Source organism: Neolamprologus multifasciatus, chromosome 4, assembly GCF_963576455.1.
Source record: "Neolamprologus multifasciatus chromosome 4, fNeoMul1.2, whole genome shotgun sequence".
Taxonomy (NCBI): domain Eukaryota; kingdom Metazoa; phylum Chordata; class Actinopteri; order Cichliformes; family Cichlidae; genus Neolamprologus; species Neolamprologus multifasciatus.
The window spans coordinates 17534308-17558397 of NC_140442.1; the positions used below are offsets into that span (position 1 = coordinate 17534308).

The following is a 24090-nucleotide window of genomic DNA, read 5'->3' on the forward strand; positions in this document are numbered from 1 at the left end:
ACTACAGGGTGGGCCATTTATATGGATACACCGTAATAACATGGGAATGGTTGGTGATATTAAAGTCCTGTTTGTGGCACATTAGTATATGTGAGGGGGCAAAATCCTCAAGATGGGTGGTGACCATGGTGGCCATTTAGAAGTCGGCCATCTTGGATACAACTTTTGTTTTTTCAATAGGAAGAGGCACATGTGACACATCAAACTTATTGGTAATGTCACAAGAAAAACAATGGTGTGCTTGGTTTCAATGTAACTTTATTCTTTCATGAATTATTTACAAGTTTCTCTTTGTTCACAGCCATTGACATGTCGAATGGCTGTGAACATGAGGAGGAGCGGAGGAGCTCCACGTGAGGAGCGGATCGAAATTGTGTTGATATCTGGTGAACGCAGTAACCGGGTCATTGCAGCAGATTTCAATGCAAGACACCCTACGAGACCACTCATCTCCCATGCTACAGTTAGCAAACTGCTTGCTAAGTTTCGTGAAACTGGTTCAGTGTTGGATTTGCCAAAATGTGGACGCAAGAAAACTGTCACTAATGAATCATCATCATCAGTGGCTGTCCTAGCTTCATTCAGCAAGAGCCCACAGCGTAGCACTCGCCGCATGTCACTGGAGAGTGGCATTAGTCGAACATCCCTTCGGTGGATATTAGCTACTCACAAATGGCACCCTTACAAACTCCAGCTACTGCAGCATCTCAACGAGGATGACCCAGATCGGCTCACAGAATTTGCAGAATGGGCAGAACAAAAATTGGAACAGGACCCTAAGTTCACGCAGAAGATTTTGTTCAGTGATGAGGCAAACTTTTATGTGAATGGTGAAGTTAACAAACAAAACCACCGCTATTGGTCTGACACTAACCCACATTGGATGGATCCCTCCAAGACTGTTGGACCAACAAAAGTGATGGTTTGGTGTTGTATAAGGGGTACAACGATAGTGGGTCCATTCTTCATCAATGGAAACCTCAAGGCCACTGGATATTTGAAATTGCTACATGATGATGTGTTTCCCTCTTTGTGCACTGAAGCTGGCACGCTCCCTGAGTTTTTCCAGCAAGATGGTGCACCACCACATTATGGGTGCCAGGTACGAGCATTCCTATTTGAACAGTTTCCTGGAAAGTGGATTGGTCGTCGTGGGCCAGTTGAATGGCCCCCAAGGTCTCCCGATCTGACCCCCTTAGACTTTTATCTTTGGAGTCATCTGAAGGCAATTGTCTATGGTGTGAAGATACAAGATGTGCAGCACCTGAAACTACGGATACTGGATGCCTGTGCTGGCATTTCTCCTGCGGTGTTGCTATCAGTGTGTGAAGAGTGGGAGAAGAGGGTTGCATTGACAAACCAACACAATGGGCAGCACATTGAACACATTTTATAAGTGGTCAGAAACTTGTAAATAACTCATGAAAGAATAAAGTTACGTTGAAACCAAGCACACCATTGATTTTCTTGTGACATTACCAATAAGTTTGATGTGTCACATGGCCCTCTTCCTATTGAAAAAACAAAAGTTGTATCCAAGATGGCCAACTTCTAAATGGCCACCATGGTCACCTCCCATCTTGAGGAGTTTGCCCCCTCACATATACTAATTTGCCACAAACAGGACTTTAATATCACCAACCATTCCCATTTTATTATGGTGTATCCATATAAATGGCCCACCCTGTAGTAGACAATGCTGTGTTAAAAAAAGAGGCAATGAGGCAAATTTAGTACAACCAAAATATATACATCATTGGTCCCAGTAAAGGTTACAAATATGTAAACAATCATGAATAAGGAGTCCAACTTGTCAATTGCATAGGTAACATTTAAACAGAAGGTAGGAGGTTAAACTCTATCATAGGAATCAGCATTAGATCACGTCTTTTCTAACAATATTAGCCTATAATAAGCAGCTCATACACCACACAAATATTTTTACATGCTCATTTCTCGCCTAGATGTAAATGAATGATCGAGGGGGGTGTCTGAAAGTACTATTGTGGCCAGGGCCTCTCAGTGGTGCAACTCATGAGGGGATGCGGGGGAGGAGCATTGATGGGAACAAGCATTTTGGTGTCTCATTACCTGTAATGTGATCGCACCGCCTTTGATGGCATGCCCGTAGAACAGCTAGGGAAAATCCCTTACCAAACTGTATTAACGCTACAGTGCCGTCTATTATTTTGCTTTATGTCATGTACACTGTCACCGTAATCCACATTTTTAATACCATAACACAGATAGTTAACTTCTGGCTGTCAATAATTCAAGTCAAATAAACACAGCAGAAAGAAACATTTGTAACTGAAAATGTGTGTTTTCTTCTTTTCAGTTAGACAGTAGGAGGCTTGTTACGAATCTGAACCTGTAAAGGTGTACACTTAGGAGTCTGCGTCAGTGAACAAAGAGGTGAAAGTGAACTGTAACCTAGAAAGCACCTGCAGAACGCCCTCCTTCGCCACGCCCCTTACGTATTAAATGTCCGCCACCTGCCACAGCTTTCTAAACTTTCCGTTAAAAGACAGAACGGCATTTTAGTCAGCCTTCAATTTATTTAATTTCTCAAAACTACCACAAAACACGTCCCTCTATTAATTTTACTATTACAAATTGGCCTCCCTTCTATTTTGGAAGGGATGGGGGCTGTCGTTAGCTTTATGCACCCTATGTGTGTCTAGTCAGCTAACGGAGAAAAACATAGAGTGCAAACCCATCACTGACTGCACATAATTCACCGTTAACAAGATGAGTGTCCGTTTATAGTCAAACAGACGTTGGCTGCGAGCGGCGGCAAGCACGAGCCTGTCGTGACAGCCACTGATGCTAGCTGTGTAGCGAGATAGCAGGATCAGGAAGCTAACTGGTCTCTACAACAACCGCCATTTTGTACCTTTTGCATTTGACATCGCCATAACAACGGCCTGCTTGGGTATGCATCTATGGCTGCGTCGTCATGGCAGGCGGAATTCAGAGTCATACAGATGAGCAGCAAGCAGGCACAAACTATCGCACACTAGAAAGCCCGACCGGTTATCAGAATTACGGCTAGCTTGCAGGCTAACCCCCAGCTAACACTGGGAGGCAGTTGCCTGTTATGGCTACTGAAACAACAAGGGGGGAAAAGCAATAGCAGAATTCAGCTGAAGCGTTAGAGGACATAAAATGCTACAGATCATGTTAAGAGCTTCACCTCTGGTTCCACGTGTGTATTTCCCACTGGCAAAATATCTTCTTTTATTTTTATGGCGGTTTCAGTTGTTGTTGTTGTTGATTCTCGTTGCTGGGTTCTTGTCGCCAGGGCTACCGTGGCTATGGCGCTTCGTCCTCACCAGGGCAACTGTTGCTACCCACCCGCTCCCTTCCCTCCCCCTTTGCTGTTGTGATTGGCTGAGAGCTACCAAATTGTCTTAAAGTGACAGCGCAAGGAAAATTTTACTACAAAGCCTTCCACGCCCATTTGTGGAAAATCCCAGAGGTAGAGGCTCCCAGTAAAATCCCAGTGAAAGTAATAGAATTGTTTGTAGTTTGTTTTAAATTGAAATAAAATCAATGCACAGCCTATATGGACTGTCATTTAAATTGATCCATCTGGCTACATTCATTCAGTGACTTACCCTAGGGTCCATTAGTAGCCTTCCTGAAGAATGGGCTATTGATGTGTTGTTGTATTTTAATATGTTTCTTCCTTTTCTTTACTCTCATTTTACAATAATGTACATATCAGTCCATAACAAGGCATTACAAAGTGTTTTACAAATAAATGAATACAAGGAAACACAAGGCTATATAAAGACAAATTAAAAAGTTTTGAAAACAGAATTAAAAAAATAAACAGTGAATTTTGCATTTTTACCTGTCATCACAACACATTACATGTTAATATATATGTGCATGTGGCATATGACTGCATAATAGTGAACCAAAGGCAAATTTCTTGCCCTAAATTTCATTTAATGTTCTCATTATACAACATAATTTATACATTTTTTCCCACACACCACTGGTTTATTTACTGTGGTCTGTAGCATTTTGATATTGCTCCCTTGACCTCCACAGGTTGCCCCAGCATGACAGTGTTTTAACAAGTGTCATGGTGGATACCTTCCCAAAATGCCATTTTGTTAGCTTTGTATCATCACATTAATTACAAATTCAGCACCCCTTTTGTAATTTCCTAAATGAGCGACCTTTGGCTATGCGGATATACAGATAAGAATGTGTTTTATTTGTCTCTGACTCATAATAAGACTTCTGTGTTATCAGACTTTGGAAATGTCACTGGTCCAGTCTCTGTTCTTCAATTCACCTTTTGGCAAAGAGCTAACAGGATGAGTAATTTCCTGAAGAAAAGGTAAGTTCTACATAAAGAATTTTTATGTAGGTTAACTGTGTCGAAGGTGATGTAATGAACTAGGATTGCAAAAACCTGAATGTATGGCTGTAATATTGTTAAATGTCATCAAGACAGTTAAAGGCCACATGCGTCGGCAGAACTAACATGTTAATTCTTTAGGGTTTACAGTGTGTTAGCATTGTTTTTTTAATAATACAGTTTTATATGAATTAAATTGGATTTGTCAGCCTCTGTGCAGAAAACTACAGAAATATGTGCTATACACTGATTAATAACACTATATGTATTTTTTAAGTACTAATGGAGATGTATACATGTATGTGTGTAAACCTTTGTTTACAATATGTATAGAAAATGGGTATAATTAGTATACCAAACAGCAATCAAGTAATCTTGTTATAACAGTCTAATTGTGTTTGTCATTGTCAGTGATCTGTACACATTATGGGTTTTCTGGTCTGGTCATTTTATTATATAGAGGGACAAACATTTGCCTAAACTATTAGATTATAGATTCCTCTAACAAACTCATTAACTATGCCACCTTTGGTCTTCTTTTTGTCTCCATAAAGGTCTCCCACTGTATCTCCTGTTCAGATCTGTTATTCTCTCAGAGGAGGCCTACATGCGCAGTGTGCATCTCCTCCTTTTCAGGGGTTCAAACACCTTTATAAAGCGCGCCTGGGTCATCTAAAAAGTCATTGCTTATGCAAAGAGCGAGTTAAACCAAATATTCTCCTCCCACTTCTTGCCTCGCGACTATGTGGAAAGCTGTGGTGCTGGCTGTGTGTCTGCTTGTGGCTGGCGTTCAGCCCATGGATGACCCAGCGTATGGGGTGAAGCTCTGTGGCCGCGAGTTCATCCGGGCGGTCATCTTCACCTGCGGGGGTTCACGATGGAGACGGTCACTCAGGAGTTTAGGTAAGCCTGGTGATATTTCACTTTATTTTTTACCTTTTGCAACCACTTTTAAAATTTCTATTTGTGAATCGAGGTGGCTGTGGCTCAGGTGATAGAGCAGGTTTTCTACCAGTTGGAAGGTCGGTGGATTGAGTCCTGACTCCTCCAGTCTCAAGTATTGTTGGGCAAGATGCTGAAACTCACGTTGCCCTGATGCATCTGTCGGAGTGTGTGAATGTCAGAAAGCACTCAGGCATAGATAAAAGCTCTATATGAATGAGTGAATGACACTTGTAAGTAGAAAGCGCTTTGAGTGTTCAGCTGAGCAGAGATGTGCAATGTGCCATCCATGACTATGTAAATAATTTAAACTGGTCTTTTTCTGCTCATTTGTCATCATGTGGCGGTATCCAGAGAAATGATGGAAGTAAATCACCTGTAATTTTAAGTGTAGAATGACTGGCTGGCTGGTTAGAATGGCTGGTTAGCTAGCAATGGATTATATATGATCAGATTACAAAAACCGAGTGACTCCTACTTAATTTTTAGCTTTTTATTATAATTAGTGGTAGTATTATTATAGTTGTTGTTCTTGTCTGTTTTTTACCTTATTAACTATAATTTTTGTGACTTTTGCATTTCACATCTATCTATCTATCTATCTATCTATCTATCTATCTATCTACACACACACACACACACACACACACACACACATATATATATATATATATATATATATATATATATATATATATATATGTATTGTTGTTTAAGATTGAATTTGAGTGTATCCACTGAATTATGTTATTACTTACAAAAAAATGTATGAACTGTTCAGTAAATGACTACAGCTTAAAATGTAATTGCTCTCAGCCCTGAAAGGCTGAAAATGTGATATTCTGAATCAAAGTGCCTTGGTTTTCATTTACTATACTGATGTGCGCTTATTATTCTGAGCTATGTCTATAAACCACCAAATGTACATTTAAGCATCTAACCCACCAGGCACACTTGGCAACGATCCAGTGGCATCCCACCCTCGCTCCTTCCATCGTGTCGTCTCCAGCAATAATGAAATGCAAATAATGCACATATTTAGCTTGGTTGCAAGAGAAACCCATTTCTTCATACTTTATTATTTTTACTCCCACAGATGCTTCAGAGGACCCCTTCACCTCCCCTCAGGATGAACTCTCAGAGGGCTTGAATCACAATTTTGCGGTGGAGAGTCTCCTTCAGAGAAACACAGATCCAAGCTCCGCATCCAGAGACAACCAGGAGGGAGCGTTCAGCCGCTCCACCCGTTCATTCATCACCGAAGAGATACTGGAGGCGCTTCGCAAAGCTGACCGCAAAGGCCGTGATGTGGTGGTGGGTCTCTCCAACGCCTGCTGCAAGTGGGGCTGCAGCAAGAGCGAGATCAGCTCTCTCTGCTGAGGGTCGATATATGCAATCTGAGCGCGCTGGCTACCAGGCATGTTGTACACCTTAATAAACAAACAGAGACACACATTTGCACACGCACTCTTCTTTATTCACTTTTTTGTGAATTTTATATCCTGCGTGTGTCTGTTCAGTAAAGTCTGTTTAATGTCTTTGATTTTCAGTATCAAGTAAATGTTTATGTGGCCAGTATGATATATAAAGAGACACGTTTGTTTTATGACGTCTTTGCTTGTTTTCTTTTTACATTACCAGTAACTTTCTCTGCTGCAACTGATGAGAGCTCAAGGGAATAAAATGCTTTGCTAAAATCATTTGAGAACAAGTTCATTAACAAACTAACAAACACACTCGTCACATGACACGGAGGGATAAATGAATGGAAAATTCATTACAATCTGTGTTATAATAAACATAAAGTGACAGGTAGATGTGTATTTTTACCTCAGTCCCCAATGCTTACACAGCAGCTTTGCTTCCCATGAAATATGCTGCTGTGGCCTACTTAGCTTTTGAGGCATTCCCACTTCCTTAAAAACATGCTGTAATTGGTGGAAGGGGGGAAAACATTAAAATGTAGGCTACAATACTTAAGTCACTGCAGCATAAAAACAACTTTTATTTGGGGGAAATTATATTTTCAGAGTCGGTTTCCACAGTTGATATGCTGCTTTCAGTTTAGGTTTTAATGTCTGTTTAGTTTCAGTTTACTATTTATTAGTTTCAGTATCAGATTTAGTTTAGTTTAGGTTTTTTTTTTTTTTTTTAGCTTTGATCACTGATGCTATTTATCTAGGTCAACAAGTTCACAAAGGGTCACAAAAAAGAACAATATCTCATGTCATGTAAACATCCTACCCTCTGGAAATGCATGCACGAAGAGCCTCTGATGCAGGTTAACACACGTTACTGTGATTTGTGTTTTATGTGCCACATATTTTTTTAGTTGGTCTAATGTTATATTAGCTAACAGTTTAGCTTTAGCAAACTGATAATACTATTCTACTGCTCTATTACAAACACACTTACCATCCACTTCATGCAGATTTGTAATAAAATGGCTAGTGTATATATTTTTTTAATTCAAATGACCATTAGGACACATAAATTTCACATGAATACGTTTAGAGAACTTTCCTATAATGACTTTTAAAGGTTGCAAACGACCTTCAGGATTTTATTTTAAAAAGGAAACAAGCAGACACAAACGTGTTTCTTAAAACAGGTAATGGACTTTAAAACAGAGGGAAATATGGAGTGTTCAAAAGTTTATATAAGCCCAAAATGCTTTATACACTCAGGTTAGTAGCTGTCATTTTAATTAGACACTTTCATACACGTGCTCAGGTTTGAGCGGCAGAAATTCAAAACAAAACTACCTCAAAGTTCAGTAACCTAAATATCTTACGCCACTATCTTACGATATCTCTCTTTCTTTTCTTGAAGTTATGAAAAGCGTTTGCGTAATTAAAAAAAAATAAAAATAAAAAATACAGGGGTAGCTACGGCAGACACGTTTCGGGACCTGCAGCGAGTTAGTGCGTGGTAAGAACTGACACGACTAGCTGCCAGCGAGCACGCGCGCGTGAGCTGACGTCACTGGCAATTCCAGCAACTGGGTGGAGCGAATCGGTAACTGCGGAGAGAAGAAATTTCTGAACTTCACAGCAAGTTTCTCAGTTAAAACAAAAGCTGCGTGTTCCTGCAGAGCATGGGCGGCTCACATCTCAGCGTGTCTCACCCGGAGGTAAATCATTTGTACCCTAATAACACTTAATATTTACTTAGAAAAAAGAGATCATAATTAAGGTTTAATAGAATTTGAGACTGAATAAAATTCCGAGTGTCTGGTAATTCGGTACTGTTTACCGTTATCACAAAGCTGCTCCCTCCTATCTGGCAATACGCCTATTTTCGTTAATCACCAAATGACTTTTCGCTCCACTGCACCCAAGAGGAAGTCTGAAACTGTCAGTCTGTCTGCAGTTGGGCTATTTATGCCAGATGTTGTATTTGTGATACGGATGTAGTTACCCCACATGTTGCAGCTACAGGTCAATGCGTGAACTCTTTCTGTAAGACCAACAGAGTTTTTGACTATGCCTTGTGACTGATTATTATTGTTGTTGTTATTTTGTATGTGAGAGTTCCTGATGAATTTGGGCTTTTCGCAGGCACTAGATGCCCTTGTCTAAATGTGATGGCCAGACCTATAACAAGGTGGCTTCTGTCCATCTTGGTGACCAGTGTCTCTGCTGCTGCAGCAGGTAGGCCTGTTCAAAAGCGCTTGTGCACAAATACTCATAAAAAGTACTTGCACCTGCATTCCAAAGGAAGTGTTGTCGCCGTGTACCCATACAACTTTAACAACTGTGATAACCACAACACTTTAACACCCTGTTACACTAACCCACTTAAATGCCATGCTATCTGCAGTGCTGTTTTCTTTCATGTGTACTGATTATTTGATTAATTCTGTACTTTGAGATGTTTTGCTTTATCATAACCCCTAAATGATTTGTTTTTCCTGTTCTCTAATGCTTTAAAAAATTCTTTCTTTGTACTGCTTTCTTTGCTTAGTAATACTTTGGTTAAAAAAAGGTTTCAAATCTTAAACTTAAACTTGTAGACACTCACTGTGGTACCGCTGTCCTGACCTTCTCTATACATTTTAAGATTAGAATCATCACCCCATCATTCCCACTGATTTTCAGTCCAGTTCTGGTGTAATTTGGCATTCCTCAGCTTTTTCTTCCTGTTTCACCCTTATTGAGAATAAGGGGCCGTTCTTCCACTGAGACCATTTCTGATTATGCTTCAGTGAACAGTAGATGAGTCAGCTTGAAGGGTCAGATGCATCTCTCAGGTCATTTTGTTTGTTCTGGTCACATTTTTTCCTGTTTTTGAGGATGTGAGTTTCTAGTAGTGTCCATCTGCTGTAGACAGTTTTTTAGGCTTGACAGTTCTTCTTTTGTAGTTTTGTAGCTGTAGCTTCCTCATATTTGTTTTAGGACACACTGCACACTATGCCTAAATATGCCATGTTTTCAGCTAAAAGCTCTTTTGGAATCACTTTACAAAAATCCTATTTTATGCCTATCAAACTGTGTTATATTTGATATTTTTTGATATGTTATAAAGAAATACAAGCAAATTATTTGTTTATTAGACAGGCTGCTTGTAAAAAAGTGGCTAAATACAATGAAAAATGGGTTTTTGCTCAGTTCTGTGTTTTATGTAGGCACAACACTGGTTCGTCCTTTGACTTTGATCCCTTTTTATGCTTGAATGATTCTTTGGTCAGTGTTAAGTGGCCCTAAAAACAGTGTGTGGACATTCCTGAGTGAAAAAAGGAACAAACAACCAAAGAAAGAAACATGTTCCAAGAGAACTAGACCACTTTCAAAGGTTACAAAACAGTCTAGCTCCCCGGATGCAACATACAAAGAAAAGAGGGTACCTCAAGACTTTTGCACAGTACAAGGGAATGGTTGCAGACTAACCAAGAGCAGACCAAGTATATTAAAGCTTAATTTTCACATTATTTTCCACTTTTCAACTAGGCACATGCAAATGCTATCCATAAATGAATGAGTATTTTAGTTCTTAGTAAAGGACTGACCTGTACAATAACAGAAAATGTTAGCTGGGAGCTTTATGTGCATCACATTTTCCTGAAGCTGAGGACACTACATCAATCTCAACACAGTTTTGCTATTTATTCTCACTATTTATTTATTTGGTGGCCCATCTATCACACCTATCAGTCTTTCCTCATTGTTTGTGCTGTTTTTAAAGAGAAGTGGTCATAATTGACTAGACTACACTTGTTTTGGATCCAAACTGCACAAACTGCTCATTTCCTGTTCTGCAATCTGCTTTCCTGCAGTAGTCTGCATATATTGAACGGGTTACTGCTAAAAGTGTAGAGGCTTACAAGAAACGTGTAAAGGTGGCAATCTTGCGATGAGTAAAATCAAAGGTGTGCGTGTGTGTGCGCACAGATAGACGGATGCGCACACATTTTTTTTCTTGTGGTTGAGAACAGTGTTAGATCTATTGCTTTCTCCCCCTTTTCTTCATCATCTCTCACTTCCTGTATCATTTTATAACAATTATAGTCACCTTTGCTAAAAGCCTTAACTTATGCAATCTTATTAAATGATAATAAATGTGGAGAATATGGTTGGAACTGACGGTAAATCAGTCGTGTTCACTCTTATTTCTTCGCTCATTACATGTGTCTGAGTTTGTGAGTCATTGTAGCCTGGCAGTCTGTCACACAGGGTCAGTTTGCTTTACTGTGACTCGTGGGGATATTACCAAATATCATTTTATTGCAGACCTTTTGTCACTTTCCTTTCTTTGTCTTTTGTTTCATTAGTTTTATTTCCTAGGAAATGAGACAAAGGAGCTGAGTTAAAACACAGGAGCTTTTTAACAGTAAAGCTGTTATAAAAAGCTAAATTAGCCCCCACTAGCAAGACACAGAACCACATTAAAAAGTGTCTGCCATCACTCTACAAATACTCATGCTGTTAGTGTGTTTGGGTTTTAGCAGCAGTGAAGGTGACTGGTGTAGCAAGAGAGAGAGGTTTGACAGAACTGCCAGAAACTGACTAGAGAAGGGAGCTAAGGCTGGATTTTGGAGAAGGGAGAGTGCATGGTAGGAACAGTGTGTGGTTTAAGTAATGTGGGATCTTGAAGTGGATGAGTGCAGGCTGATTAGATGGACAACGAGGTGGGAACTCATTGCAGTTTTTTTTTCTGTACTTCATCTCTCCTGTCTTCCTGCATTCTGTGAGCTGGGAGTTTTTATATTCAGCGTGCTGCTGTGTTGCATGAGCGTAGGTTTTTGGCTGAGCAGTATTGAAAGGACAAGTTGTGGAACACATCTGGGAAAGATTTTGTGCATCACTGGCATGACATTTCCTGTACTTTGTTCGTATTTTTGCACGTTTGATACTTTTCTACATCACTTTACGTTAAAAAGATCTAGTTAAAGTAATGGAAAACACACAAATCAGGCACTGAGTGGACCTCACCTGCCACTTCGTTAAGCACACCTTGCTAGTACTGGGTTGGATCAAAGTCTGCCTTTATTCTTCTTGCAAAGATTCAACAAGTTGCCGGAAACATTCCTCACAGATTTTGTCCATATTGCCACAATGGCTGCAGATTTGTCTGCCGCACATCCAGATTCAGATCTGGTGACTGTGGAGGTCATTTGAGTGTAGTGAACTATTTGTCATGTTCAGGAAACCAATCTGAGGTTTGTGATGTGGTGTTTTATCATGCTGGAAGCAACCACCTGACTCTGGGTACACTGTAGTCATAAAGGGATGGGCAGAAACAATACTCAGGTAGGCTGGCCCAAAGACTGCTAAGAAAATTTTCCCCACATTATTACACAACCAGCAACCTGAACTGTTGATACAACCCTGGATGAATCCATGCTTTTGTATGCCAAATTCTGAGCCTGCCATCTGAATGAGGAAGCAGAAACTCCTCTATTACCCAATTCTGGTAAGCCTGTGTGAATTTTGACCTCAGTTTCCTATTCTTAGATGACAGGCTTTGCAGTTTGACAAACAGCCACACCAGCCCATCTGGCACCAACAGCCACATTGAAAGTCACTGCAATAACATTTCTCCTTCATGCTAATGCTCAGTTTGAACTGAGCATTAGCATCCAGTCATCCCAGATCAGAGGATGCTGATTTTATATGTGATTTGATGTTTGTGTTAACGAGAAGCATGTAACAGTTTAACTAATCAAGTGGCCTCTGAGTTTATACTAGAATATAATTGAAACTGACTTTTGACCTTTGTCAGCTAGTACAGCGGTCCCCAACCCTCGGGCCACGGTCGTTTGGTACCGGGCCACAAGAGTTGAGGCTCGGGTGTAAAATTTATGGTTTCCAGAGTTTTCATCGGTTTTTAGCGTTGTTTTTTATCGTTTTTATCGTTAACTCGGTTTCCCTGGATCTTTTCCTGTGTGTTATGAATAAATCTTCTTTTTTTTGGTACCGGTGCTGGTTTTATCTTGTTGTATTTATCTAAAATACCATAAAGAACGGTCTGTGAAAATATTGTCGTACATAGACCGGTCCATGGCGCAAAAAAGATTGGGGGCCGCTGTTCTAGTATTATCCCTGACCCCGAGGGCTCAACATGGATACAAATGTATTTTATTTTCTGTCCTCTTTAGTGTTTAGTTCAGATCCGCAGAAAATCTGAGTATAAAATGCTTAAATATGTCACCCCTTCATGTCAGGGATTAATTATGTTATTTAATATTAGAAAGATGTGTTTCTGCTCATATTCACCTCATGTTCAAGACTTTCTGCACATTCAGAACTTTTCACAAAGCCTGTGGTTATTTTTAGAAACCACCTCAGCTGTGTTACAGAGAATTTCTTTATCAGTTAGCCAAGTAGCAACAGTACTTCTAAACCTGGGGTTAAAAAGTGGATCATAATCCTTGTAAACATGACCCCTGTTTGGCAGCCCACAGTTGGCAGTCAGCTAAAGTAATCTGAAATGTAAAGTAATGTTCTCCCTGCCTTCTCGGTATAAGCCCCCCACCCACCCCCTTACGGGTTCATGTGGTCTAAGTGTGGCTTTACTGTTCCTACACCTTCCCACAGTTCACCCAGACCTGCCCACTGTGGGACTACCTGGGCCTGTCTGCTGGGACTGATGCTTTTAGCGTCTTTAGTGTAGTGGTTAAAACATTAACAGTCCAGCCGAAGACTGGACTTGAACTCTGCCAACTCAAAACATTAGGAACTACGTGCTGTGGCGAGAAAGTCGCTGAAAGCTGCGTGAGTTAAAAAAAAAATACTCAGACCGAACCTTGTCTTCATTTTACTTCCTGGCTCCTTCATGGGATGTGTGTGCACAACATTGACATTCACTAAATTGGCACAAAAGATTTAATGTATAAACTGTACAAACTCATACCTGATATTGTTTTTTTAAATTAAAAAAAAGTCCCACTGTTGGAAAAAGACCTGCCTCTGAGGTTTATAGGAGTAATCCCTCTGCTTCTTTCATTGGGGCGATGTGTTCCCTGAGTGCCCCATGGACTCTACGCCTGTGCCTTGAAAGATCGTCTGCCCACGTGTCCCCCCTACTTTGTGTTGACAGATTTGGGAGGGTGTGGAATCATGGTTCAGTGGATGGGCGTAGGCTAATAATGCAGCAGCTGTCTTTAATGGAAAGCGGAACTTCAAATCATAATCTAATGCAAACTAGACAGCTGTCAGAAAAACCATGTATTTAGTTTATTACAGAGACACTTTCTAAATCATATATTTGTAGGTGTGTGGGCTTGATTTCACTGTAAAATGACTGCATATGAGTGAGCATGCCTTTTTCTCATCACCTTTACTTGCATCTTGGCCTGATGGAACACGAGAGGAAGACGTAGAGAAAGTAAATCAGGTTGTACAAACTAAGAACTATTTTTATTGAGCAAGAGACAAACATGAGGAAAAGTACTATGGAAAAGGAAGGAATGAGGAAAAGGAAGAGGAAAGACAGAGGAAACAGTAGGAGTGAGGAAGCATTAATGGGAGGAAGAGAACAGTGAGAGGTTTGCCTCTTTGGACTTCTCCTCTTTGGAGCTCAAAGGAGGGATATCCTCCTCCTATCTCTCATGGGCAAGAACAAAAGCATCCTAAACACACAAAGGGAAGCGGGTGAAACAAAAAAGGAGATATGAACTCACGTGAAACATAAAACATAATGAAAGTGGGTCTGAAAATAAAACAGGAAGAAAAACTACAAACAAAACCCAGATTGGTAACGATGACTTGTGTTTGTCCTTTGTGTTTTTTCAGATCTGCCAGCTTCTCCCTCTGATCTTGAGTGCTTTAGACCATGTGACGAGACAAACTGCCATGTGGACATACGGTGCACCTGGGATCCAAAGTCAGACCCTAAGATCCCCACTAACTACACCCTGCGCTGGGAGCCAGCTAATAACCAGTAAATAAAACCCATTTTTTACAGCTGTAAACAATAAGAAATCTCTCTCTGAATTTGTCCTGAACTTCTCCCGGTGTCGTGGCTCGTCTGGTCTTTTCTTTCAGCGACGGCCATGTGAAAGGTGGGACCAGTTTAGACGGTCGCATTCCTCGAGAGGACTTCTCCGGTGGAGGAGTACTTCGGGTTTGGGTCGAGGCCGTTAACCAGAATGGCTCCAACAAATCTCAGCCGGTCGTCTTTAACGTCGAAGATATCAGTGAGTCAGTCTCACGAATACAAACGCCACCACAAACGACAGTAATAATAATCAGTTCCTAATACCACGGCGGAAAAATGTTTTGATGTTTATCTTCAAATGACTGATTTTCATTTAAGTAATATTAAAGATGAAACTTTTTTTTTTCACTGCTAGCCAAGCCACCCCCACCTAAAGACATTACAGCCGAACAGGAACCGTTGGAGTTTATGTGGGACACTCCCTGCATAGAGTCTTCAAGACACTGTGACATTCGATATCGGACTAAGGGAGAAACAGACTGGCCAAAGGTGTGGTGCGTTTAGGGGTTTTCTTCCCCATTAACAAATGAATAAATGAAATAAAGTCCTTAAAAAAGCTTATTAGGCAAGTTAAATTGTATAGTTTGAGAGAAAAAGGTGTCATCCAGTGAAATTATGCTCAAGCTTGTTTTTTTCCTCTTGCGCAGTTTGAGGATGAACTGCAAGGCAGCTACACAGTGGAGGAACCGGACCTTTTTACGGTTTATGAATTCCAAGTTCGTTGTGCCTGTAGTACAGGATTAATGAGCGACTGGAGTAAGATCCATAGCGTTAGGAGCTCAGAGTCAGGTGAGAGTCCTCATTTGGAGTAATAATAATGATGATAAAAATAATAATAATAATAACTTAGATCTTTATGGCGCCTTTAGTGCAACCTAAGAAATGTCACGAGGAATGCATCACTTTCCCAAGTTTAGCATTTAAGAACAATTCAAAAAAGGTTCTCGTTTCTCTGGGTTTTTTTTTTTTTTGTTAAAAAAAATCTCTTTAACATTCTTTCACATATTACATCAGAATTGGGAAGTCACTTGAATTGTAGCTGATTACTGTAGTTTTACCTTAAACTGTAATTGTTCTCTTAGCTGTTTTAGTGGCATGTCTTTTGTGCAGCTAGAAGGAAAATGTTGCCTTATCTCCCTGGCTTTGTCTCCTTCTTGCAATGCCACTCAGACCCTGTTGGAGAAGTGGATTTATGGAGGGACTGCGGTATTTCCCCTCTAAGCTCTGACTGTTTTCTGACTTGGAAGGTAGGCTGAGAACTAACTCACTCACTCTGTCTCACCATGAGCCAACTCATCCCTCACTCTCCTCGCCTTTTCTCCATTCCCTCCAGAGTCTCTCTGATTCTCAGGCACGTGGGTTCATTCGTGGATATAACCTCACAGTTTTCTACAGCAACGGCTCTAAATTGCAGATGTCCACGGCCGAGCCAAACAGGCCATACGTGCACGAAATTGTGCAGCAATTGTGCAGCAACGGTACCACGAAATGGTTCCTCAACGCCGCTCTGAAGGATGTGTCATCAGTCAGCATAATCGCCTACAGTTCTCAAGGTGCCACAAAGGAATCGTTTCTGACTATATCAACAACAGGTAAGAGACTGTGCAGACTTTCATAAAAACTACAGGAAGCTTTGAAGCCCCTAGCGGCATCTAACCATCTCCGATAGGGGATACATTTAACCTTAAGCACTGGTCTCTTGCTAAGGTAAAGAAGAAAATGTTCTAAAAGTTGACCTCAAGATGAATAAAGAGAACCTCAGCGTGTCCTGGGACCCACCGTCTGACGTCTCAGAGCTAAAAGAATACGTGGTGCAATATAAACTGGCAGGATCTCCACCTGGCCGAGAGTTTGACTGGATAAGAGTGAACAAAAGCCAGAACAAAACATTTTTTAAAGGTCTGTAATGTGTCAAACCTCATTAATTAAAAGAGTTGTTGTTGTTATGGTAACTGTTGATTGCATTTTGAACCCTGTTGTGTGTTGTATGTCTCCACCTACAGGTCAGTTTCAGGAGTACAAAGCATACCAAGTGTCGGTGTTCAAGGTATTGAACAGCAATGAAGTCCTCCATCTCTCCTCAGAGATTGGATATTCTCATCAGAAAGGTGGTGCTCTCTGCTTTGTTCCTTTGATGGTTTCAGGCCATTGTAGCCTCTTTTCTCTCATCATAATAAATTTTTCTTTTTTTCTTAATCAGCTCTGTTAGCAGTGCCGTCATTTAAGGTGGAAACTCTCACTGAGACTGAGGTGACTCTTCACTGGAAAGCCATTCCTCTCTCCGAGCAGACTGCCCGGATCTGGTGCTATGAAATTGGATACAAATGGTTGGATACGCAAAAAGGTATATAGCAGCAAACTATGTTACAGTCCAGTTATTTCTGGCTGATTTTTGCAAAGCTAACTATTCATAGTTAGTAAAGAAGATAACATGCATGCTTAAAATATAAAGCACATTACATATAAAGGGAAAAAAGATAGGATAAAGATTTTTCTGGGTTGTATTTATCAAACATCTCAGAATTTGTCCTATATAGCATAATATAGGACTTGGCTTTAAATGTGTTCCTGATGTATTATTTCTGCCTTAAGCTCAGGTCTTGTACCAGAGGTCTGGGATTTTGAGGGCTCCACACAGTATCTTAACTCTTCCCAGGACATTCCCCGAATCTGCTAAGGCCACTCTCTCAGTTTACACCCCCTAACGATCCAAACAACCACTGGGTCCACTTTGGACTTCCACGCCTATTCCTTCAGCCACTAGTACATAGCAGTCGTCTTGTGCTTCTTTTCTTTTTTCTAGCATTGCTATCAGCTGGGATCACGTCATCTATCACAGCTGCAGTCCCCTGATGCTTGTCAACCACCACAGTGTCTGGTTGGTTGGCCAACAGCTGTTGCTCTCTGGAAGTCCCACAAGACCTTAGCCCTGTTGTGCCACTTTCAGAGGTGTGTCCCACTGGAACGTGTGGACTAATACTTACGTGGCCCAGATGTGCCTGCACTGTATCCCAGCCACTTGGATTGTGCTTCTGACTGTACATTGTCTTAGGGTGTGAACGGTTCAATTGACACGTACCATACTCGAGAAGAGCTTCCCTCCATCCCCTCTCCCCTGCAGGCTTGCACTCACATTGCGCTTAACTGTCTGGGCTAATTCACTGAAGTTTCCTTTAGCGTCACAAATACTTTTTTACTCTTAGATAAAGCTTTTGCAGAACCCAAGGAGCTCATGATTCTGTGCATTTTGTGGCTGAACTGGGTAACAGGTGACACTCTGCTCTCTCACATACTACAGGGTGGGCCATTTATATGGATACACCGTAATAACTTGGGATTGGTTGGTGATATTAAAGTCCTGTTTGTGGCACATTAGTATATGTGAGGGGGCAAACTCCTCAAGATGGGTGGTGACCATGGTGGCCATTTAGAAGTCGGCCATCTTGGCTACAACTTTTCAATAAGAAGAGGGCCATGTGACACATCAAACTTATTGGTAATGTCACAAGAAAAACAATGGTGTGCTTGGTTTCAACGTAACTGTATTCTTTCATGAGTTATTTACAAGTTTCTGACCACTTATAAAATGTGTTCAATGTGCTGCCCATTGTGTTGGATTGTCAATGCAACCCTCTTCTCCCACTCTTCACACACTGATAGCAACACCGCAGGAGAAATGCCAGCACAGGCACCCAGTATCCGTAGTTTCAGGTGCTGCACATCTCGTATCTTCACACCATAGACAATTGCCTTCAGATGACCCCAAAGATAAAAGTCTAAGGGGGTCAGATCAGGAGACCTTGGGGGCCATTCAACTGGCCCATGACGACCAATCCACTTTCCAGGAAACTGTTCAAATAGGAATGCTCGGACCTGGCACCCATAATGTGGTGGTGCACCATCTTGCTGGAAAAACTCAGGGAACGTGCCAGCTTCAGTGCATAAAGAGGGAAGCACATCATCATGTAGCAATTTCAAATATCCAGTGGCCTTGAGGTTTCCATTGATGAAGAATGGACCCACTATCGTTGTACCCCTTATACAACACCAAACCATCACTTTTGTTTGTCTGTGCTGGCATTTCTCCTGCGGTGTTGCTATCACTGTGTGAAGAGTGGGAGAAGAGGGTTGCATTGACAATCCAACACAATGGGCAGCACATTGAACACATTTTATAAGTGGTCAGAAACTTGTAAATAACTCATGAAAGAATAAAGTTACGTTGAAACCAAGCACACCATTGTTTTTCTTGTGACATTACCAATAAGTTTGATGTGTCACATGGTCCTCTTCCTATTGAAAAAACAAAAGTTGTATCCAAGATGGCCGACTTCTAAATGGCCACAATGGTCACCACCCATCTTGAGGAGTTTGCCCCCTCACATATACTAATGTGCCACAAACAGGACTTTAATATCACCAACCATTCCCATGTTATTACGATGTAACCATATAAATGGCCCACCCTGTACTACGGAACCCAGTGATTTTTATGGGGGCAGGTGTGGGGTGCAGATAGGAATGCTACTAGATTTGCACTGTGCTCGAGTCCAGATGAACTGTGTCCCAGCCCACCTTTTCAAGCAAGCAAAGGCAACTTACCACTACCTCACTTCTTTTCTGCCATAGTTGCAAGAACTTTCACAGCCCAACTTTATTGACACCCGCAGCATGAACGCATGACAGGAATGTGCCGTGGTTTGTAGTGTTGGACCTTTGATTTTGTTTTTTTTGGAATATAAACTCTGGTCTAATAATTAGAATTTTCAGTTTTTGATTATAGTTTAGAGTTCTTACTTTACTTTCAGTGTTTTTCTTTATTTTTGCAATCATAGTAGCCTAATGCATTTGTGCTTTAGTCATTTCATCATAGGTGATGATTTTATAGTAGTATAATCCTACTAATTTGATCTCTCTGACATACATGCATTATTAATGATTAACACCTGATTAGTGACTTCCTGCTCTGACATATTTGATAAATAAAGACTCAATAACTTTGATTACACACGTAACCTCACTCCAGACATTTTCTCTCTTTCAGTGTTCAATGTAAGTGCTTCCCATGATCATCAGACCTTCACGCTCCGTGATCTCAGTCCAGGCGACTATGAGGTGTGGATGAGAGCTATTACTGAATTTGGACGTGAAGCGAATGCCACTGAAACATTCAAAATAAACCACCAGCAAGATATGTATGGTAGGTAGGATGGGTTTGACGTTATGTTTGAAGTTGTTGTTGATTTTTCTCTATTTTTTTTGCTGGATGTAACTAACTTAGGGTGTAATGGATTATGCAGTGTTATAAGATATTTATTATTTCTCTAATAATGATCGCTTCTCCCTCTTTTTTTTAGGGTTATTGATACCAGTTCTGTCTGTAGTTGTGTTCCTTTGTGTGTGTGTTGCTTGTAGTTTACTCAGGTGAGACGATCATCTTAAACTTATCTTTGACATCATATTTGAAGCACATCACAATTGTGTTAGGTACTGTTAACAAATACTTTTCTATTCTGAATAAATGTTGAATAACAGGAGAAATGTAGTAAAAAATCACAGTATATCAAGGACACAAAACATTAAATTCAAACTCCCTCCAGTTTTGTCTTTATGAACATAGTTACTTATACCTTTTTATGAGGTGATCTCCCAGTCTAACATATTTGCTGTTTACTGTCTTGTCTCTGGCAGCGTTTGTCCAGGACCAATCAAAGCATGTCCACTGATATCTTCGTGCGCCTATGAGAAAGTGCCTGATCCCCGCAACAGTCACATCTTTAAACAGATGAAGCATCAGGTTAGACTGAATGAAACGTAACTGCGAAGTTTCTATAGACTCCTAAAAGTCTTAATTTTTTTTACTGTATTTGTTATAGTAAAAGCCTTAAGTTATGTAAAAAAAACAACTTTAATAATGGTTTCAAAAATTCTTTAAAAGATACTCTCTGGTATTGTAAGTAATTAACAAAATGGCTCTTTATAGATCTGTATTACAGAAACAACAGCAGTCATTCTGTGATGTGAAAAAGAAAGTTGTCATTGGACTGTATGCAATCCCACGGAAAACTAAGTAGACATCATCATGCAGCAGCTTGTAGAGCCACGCTTAGCAACAACTTAAACTGATTGTTTCCTGTATGACTATCAGTATCTTACAGTCTTGTGGGGGAATTTTGACCCACACTTCTTTACAACGTTGCTTCAGTTGGTTGAGGTTTGTGGGATTTTTTTTTAAACGCAGATCTCTTAAGTTCCCACCAAAGCATTTCAATCAGGTTTAGCCACTGCAACATGCTGAGTCTTTCCTTTTTTAGCCATTCGGTTGCAGATTTGCTGCTCTGCTTAGAATCATTGCCCTGTCGCATGACCCAGTTTGGAGCATAATTTACTATACAGAGGAGCTCATGGTGTCCTGGTCTGGCTCCAAAACAATCCCAAGGCTACTAATGACAAAAAATAAGCTAAATCAAGACCAATACCAGTTGATGCATACAGGTTACTGATATATAAACTTGGCTCAATGATAATCAAGAACTTGTTTTTTGTTTTTTCTGTCTCTCTGTAGTTTAATGATCCTTTGGGCTGGATATGCATTCCCGTCTGTGAGCCACAGCCCAAGATCTCTGTGCTCGAAGTTGTAAAAATAAAGTCCCCAAATTTAAACCCTGATGGATTTGTAGGACCAGTGATAGGAGACAAGTTTTCACAAGATGATCAGAGGGAGGATGCTGTCCCAGAGGAGACTGCAAGGTTGGACCGCAGATATGGAAAAGAGCCCTACAGCAAAATGATTGATTCCGATGAGGAAACGAGGGGCAGCTCATCAGAGGAAGAACAGTTCACGTCTGGTTACGAGCAACACTTTATGCCCTCTCCTTTAGAAGTAAGTTTTATCAAAGCCTCACACCTGATCAGAGACATTATTCTCATTTTTTTCTTTCTTTGTTTTTATTTATTGACTTTATTTAAAAAGAGACAATATACAAATAGTAAAGTAATACTATTTTACCTCAGACATACAGCTAAGCACTGGTCCAGGTCAGTCAGCTCACTGAAATTATTTCTTTGCGTCATCGGACGTGCTCCCAACTCTGCCAGCAGGAGCTCAAACTGCCCCGCTGACAACCTGGAATATGTACGAAAGCAGCTGTGATACAGCTTCAAGTCCTGGATTGAACCAGGAAATTCTCTCTGCTGCTTACTTCTCGTGAGAATTGGGTGGACCCAGGATCTCAGTTTCTTACTTTTCTAGTTTAGAAACATCCTGACCAGCTCATCATTGCTTGATGTCAACTTCATTTTTTTCACTATGTGCTTTTTGAGGGCAGAAGTTCAGATCACAAAAATTCAGAATTTTGTGTGCTTGGTTTGTAACGGCCTGTAGTCTAACTCTGTCATGATTTGCAGCTTTTGTATTAGTATATGACCATATCATGTTTAGTTTTTGTTTTTTATTCCACTATGATGTCATAATTCTGCCAGTCTTATATACACTTTGCAACTAAAGGCTCCCTTATTTATTCAAATTCTTTTTTCTCTCTCTCTGTAGTTTAATGAGTCCTTGGACTTTATCTGCATTCCCGTCAGTGAGACACAGCCCAAGAACTCTGAGGGATTAACAGGGCCAGTGGCGGGAGATGAGTCCTCAGAGATGGAGAGTCCAGATGATCAGAGGGAGGGTGGAAGAGAGGTGTACAACAAAATGGATGATCCCTATGAGGAGACAGGAGATTTCTGTAGCTCATCAGAGGAAGAACAGTTTACATCCGGCTATGAGAAACACTTCATGCCCTCTCCTTTGGAAGTACTCTAACATTGGCTATATCGCCACACCTCATCTGGCACATTGTTTGTTTGTTTGTTTGATATACGATTGTTTAAGATGGGAAAGCTCTGGATAGCCTTTTTCTTGAGATGCCTGCAGAGCATTTGGGTCACTGGAAAGATTTGTCTGCTGAAGCTGATTTTATGTCTCTCTCTGTCACAGTTTTCAGCTTTTGCATTAGTTTGTTCCATCTAATCATATCATGTTTATTGTTTATTTTTTGGCTACTTTTTCTATTTCAGTTAAAGTCGACTCGCTCTGCGTCCCACATTTTGCCCAGCATTGAGCCTGACTATGACAACACCAACAGCAGTATTTTTAAGAGTCGAAACATTTGCAGGATGTGCAGTAGTTTGCAATTTATTTCGAATCTGCATATTAACCCTAATCAAAGTGCATAGAGTGACAAATTATACTGACGCCACCTGTTAAAACACTTTATGGTATTATAAAGTATCTCAGGAAACTCAATAAAAATAAAAGCTATCTGTACAATTATAAAACTGTGCTTTAAACAGATGTTTGTTGGTTTTTTCACATAAAGCGTCTTTAGGTAACACTGGATCTAATTTTATCATATCCATGACCTGTATGAAGTCACTGGAAATAGAGTCTGAATTTGTTGCTATTTACTCACACACATGCTCTGTAAATGCCATCCATCCACTCTATCCCAATCCAATCTGGGGTTGTGGGGTAAATGACAATCCTGAATTTGATTTTAAAATGATTTTGAGTGTGTTGGAAATATTAACATCCTTCTTAATTTTTTATATTGTTGCACAATATACTATTTTGATAAATAAAATGTCTGTCAAATACATGTACAGCCATCACATTTGATTTAAATGACTAATATTGACTATTTAAGCAACACCATGCTGGAGGAATATGGTGTAACACACAGTTTAGGTGTAATGATTAGAGATTACACTTAATAACAAAACCCAAAAGGCCATAATTGTAACACATGGTTAAATTGGTTGTTATAGATAGATAGATAGATAGATAGATAGATAGATAGATAGATAGATAGATAGATAGATAGATAGATAGATAGATAGATAGATAGATAGATAGATAGATTAAAAGTATATTTTGGATTATGATTGCAGTTTTAAGATCAGAGTAGGGTGGAGAGGAGTGTCAGGGATGCTTTATGACAGAAGGATAGCAGCAAGAGCGAAAGAGAAGGTTTACAAGATGGTAGTAACCTGCTATCATGTATGGTTTGGAGATGGTAGCAACAACAAAAAGATAAGTGAAGATGGACAATATTAGAGGGACAGCACTGGAGACAAAGTTAGAGGCACAAGGCTAAGATTTTTTGGACATGTACAGAGGAAGGATAGTGTTGAAGATGGATCTGCCAAAGAGGGTGACCACAGAAAAGATCTGTGAATGTAGTGACGGAGGAAATGCAGAGGGTTGGTGTGACATGGAGCTTGGAACACAGTGAGATAGTGGCAGATGTTCTGCTGTGCTGACGCCTAAAGGAAAGAAAAAA

At 40.3% G+C, this 24090-nt stretch overlaps 3 protein-coding genes across 10 annotated transcripts in view; 2 read left to right on the top strand and 1 right to left on the bottom strand.

The window, feature by feature from the left end:
- The window catches only part of rfx1a (regulatory factor X, 1a (influences HLA class II expression)), a 27893-nt gene extending 24530 nt beyond the window's left edge, over positions 1-3363 (bottom strand). For 3 of the 6 annotated variants that reach the window (XM_085156845.1, XM_085156844.1, XM_085156843.1), the window contains exon 1: positions 3197-3362. The gene's annotated coding sequence lies outside the window, so the exon portion shown is untranslated. The other 3 variants (XM_085156842.1, XM_085156839.1, XM_085156840.1) reach the window with 2 other exon arrangements.
- On the top strand, positions 563-8213 carry rln3a (relaxin 3a). 2 transcript variants are annotated; one of them, XM_085156854.1, is made up of 4 exons: positions 563-2935; positions 4270-4357; positions 4933-5281; positions 6417-8213. In XM_085156854.1, the coding sequence occupies exons 3-4, from the start codon at positions 5122-5124 to the stop codon at positions 6698-6700; spliced, it is 444 nt and encodes a 147-aa protein (XP_085012980.1). In that variant the 5' UTR covers positions 563-2935; positions 4270-4357; positions 4933-5121; the 3' UTR covers positions 6701-8213. The 2 variants fall into 2 exon arrangements, with proteins under 2 accessions (XP_085012980.1, XP_085012981.1); XM_085156855.1 differs by lacking the exons at positions 563-2935; positions 4270-4357 and having other exon boundaries at positions 4747-5281.
- A 103-nt stretch (positions 8214-8316) lies between these two features.
- On the top strand, positions 8317-23086 carry il12rb2l (interleukin 12 receptor, beta 2a, like). 2 transcript variants are annotated; one of them, XM_085156849.1, is made up of 16 exons: positions 8317-8453; positions 8881-8973; positions 14554-14701; positions 14806-14957; positions 15114-15247; positions 15406-15547; positions 15929-16005; positions 16092-16350; positions 16466-16657; positions 16762-16866; positions 16959-17102; positions 19803-19958; positions 20116-20182; positions 20450-20555; positions 21324-21641; positions 22308-23086. In XM_085156849.1, exons 2-16 carry the CDS (start codon positions 8907-8909, stop codon positions 22569-22571), a joined length of 2331 nt encoding a protein of 776 aa, XP_085012975.1. In that variant the 5' UTR covers positions 8317-8453; positions 8881-8906; the 3' UTR covers positions 22572-23086. The 2 variants fall into 2 exon arrangements, with proteins under 2 accessions (XP_085012975.1, XP_085012976.1); XM_085156850.1 differs by having other exon boundaries at positions 14563-14701.
- Positions 23087-24090: the final 1004 nt, after the last annotated feature.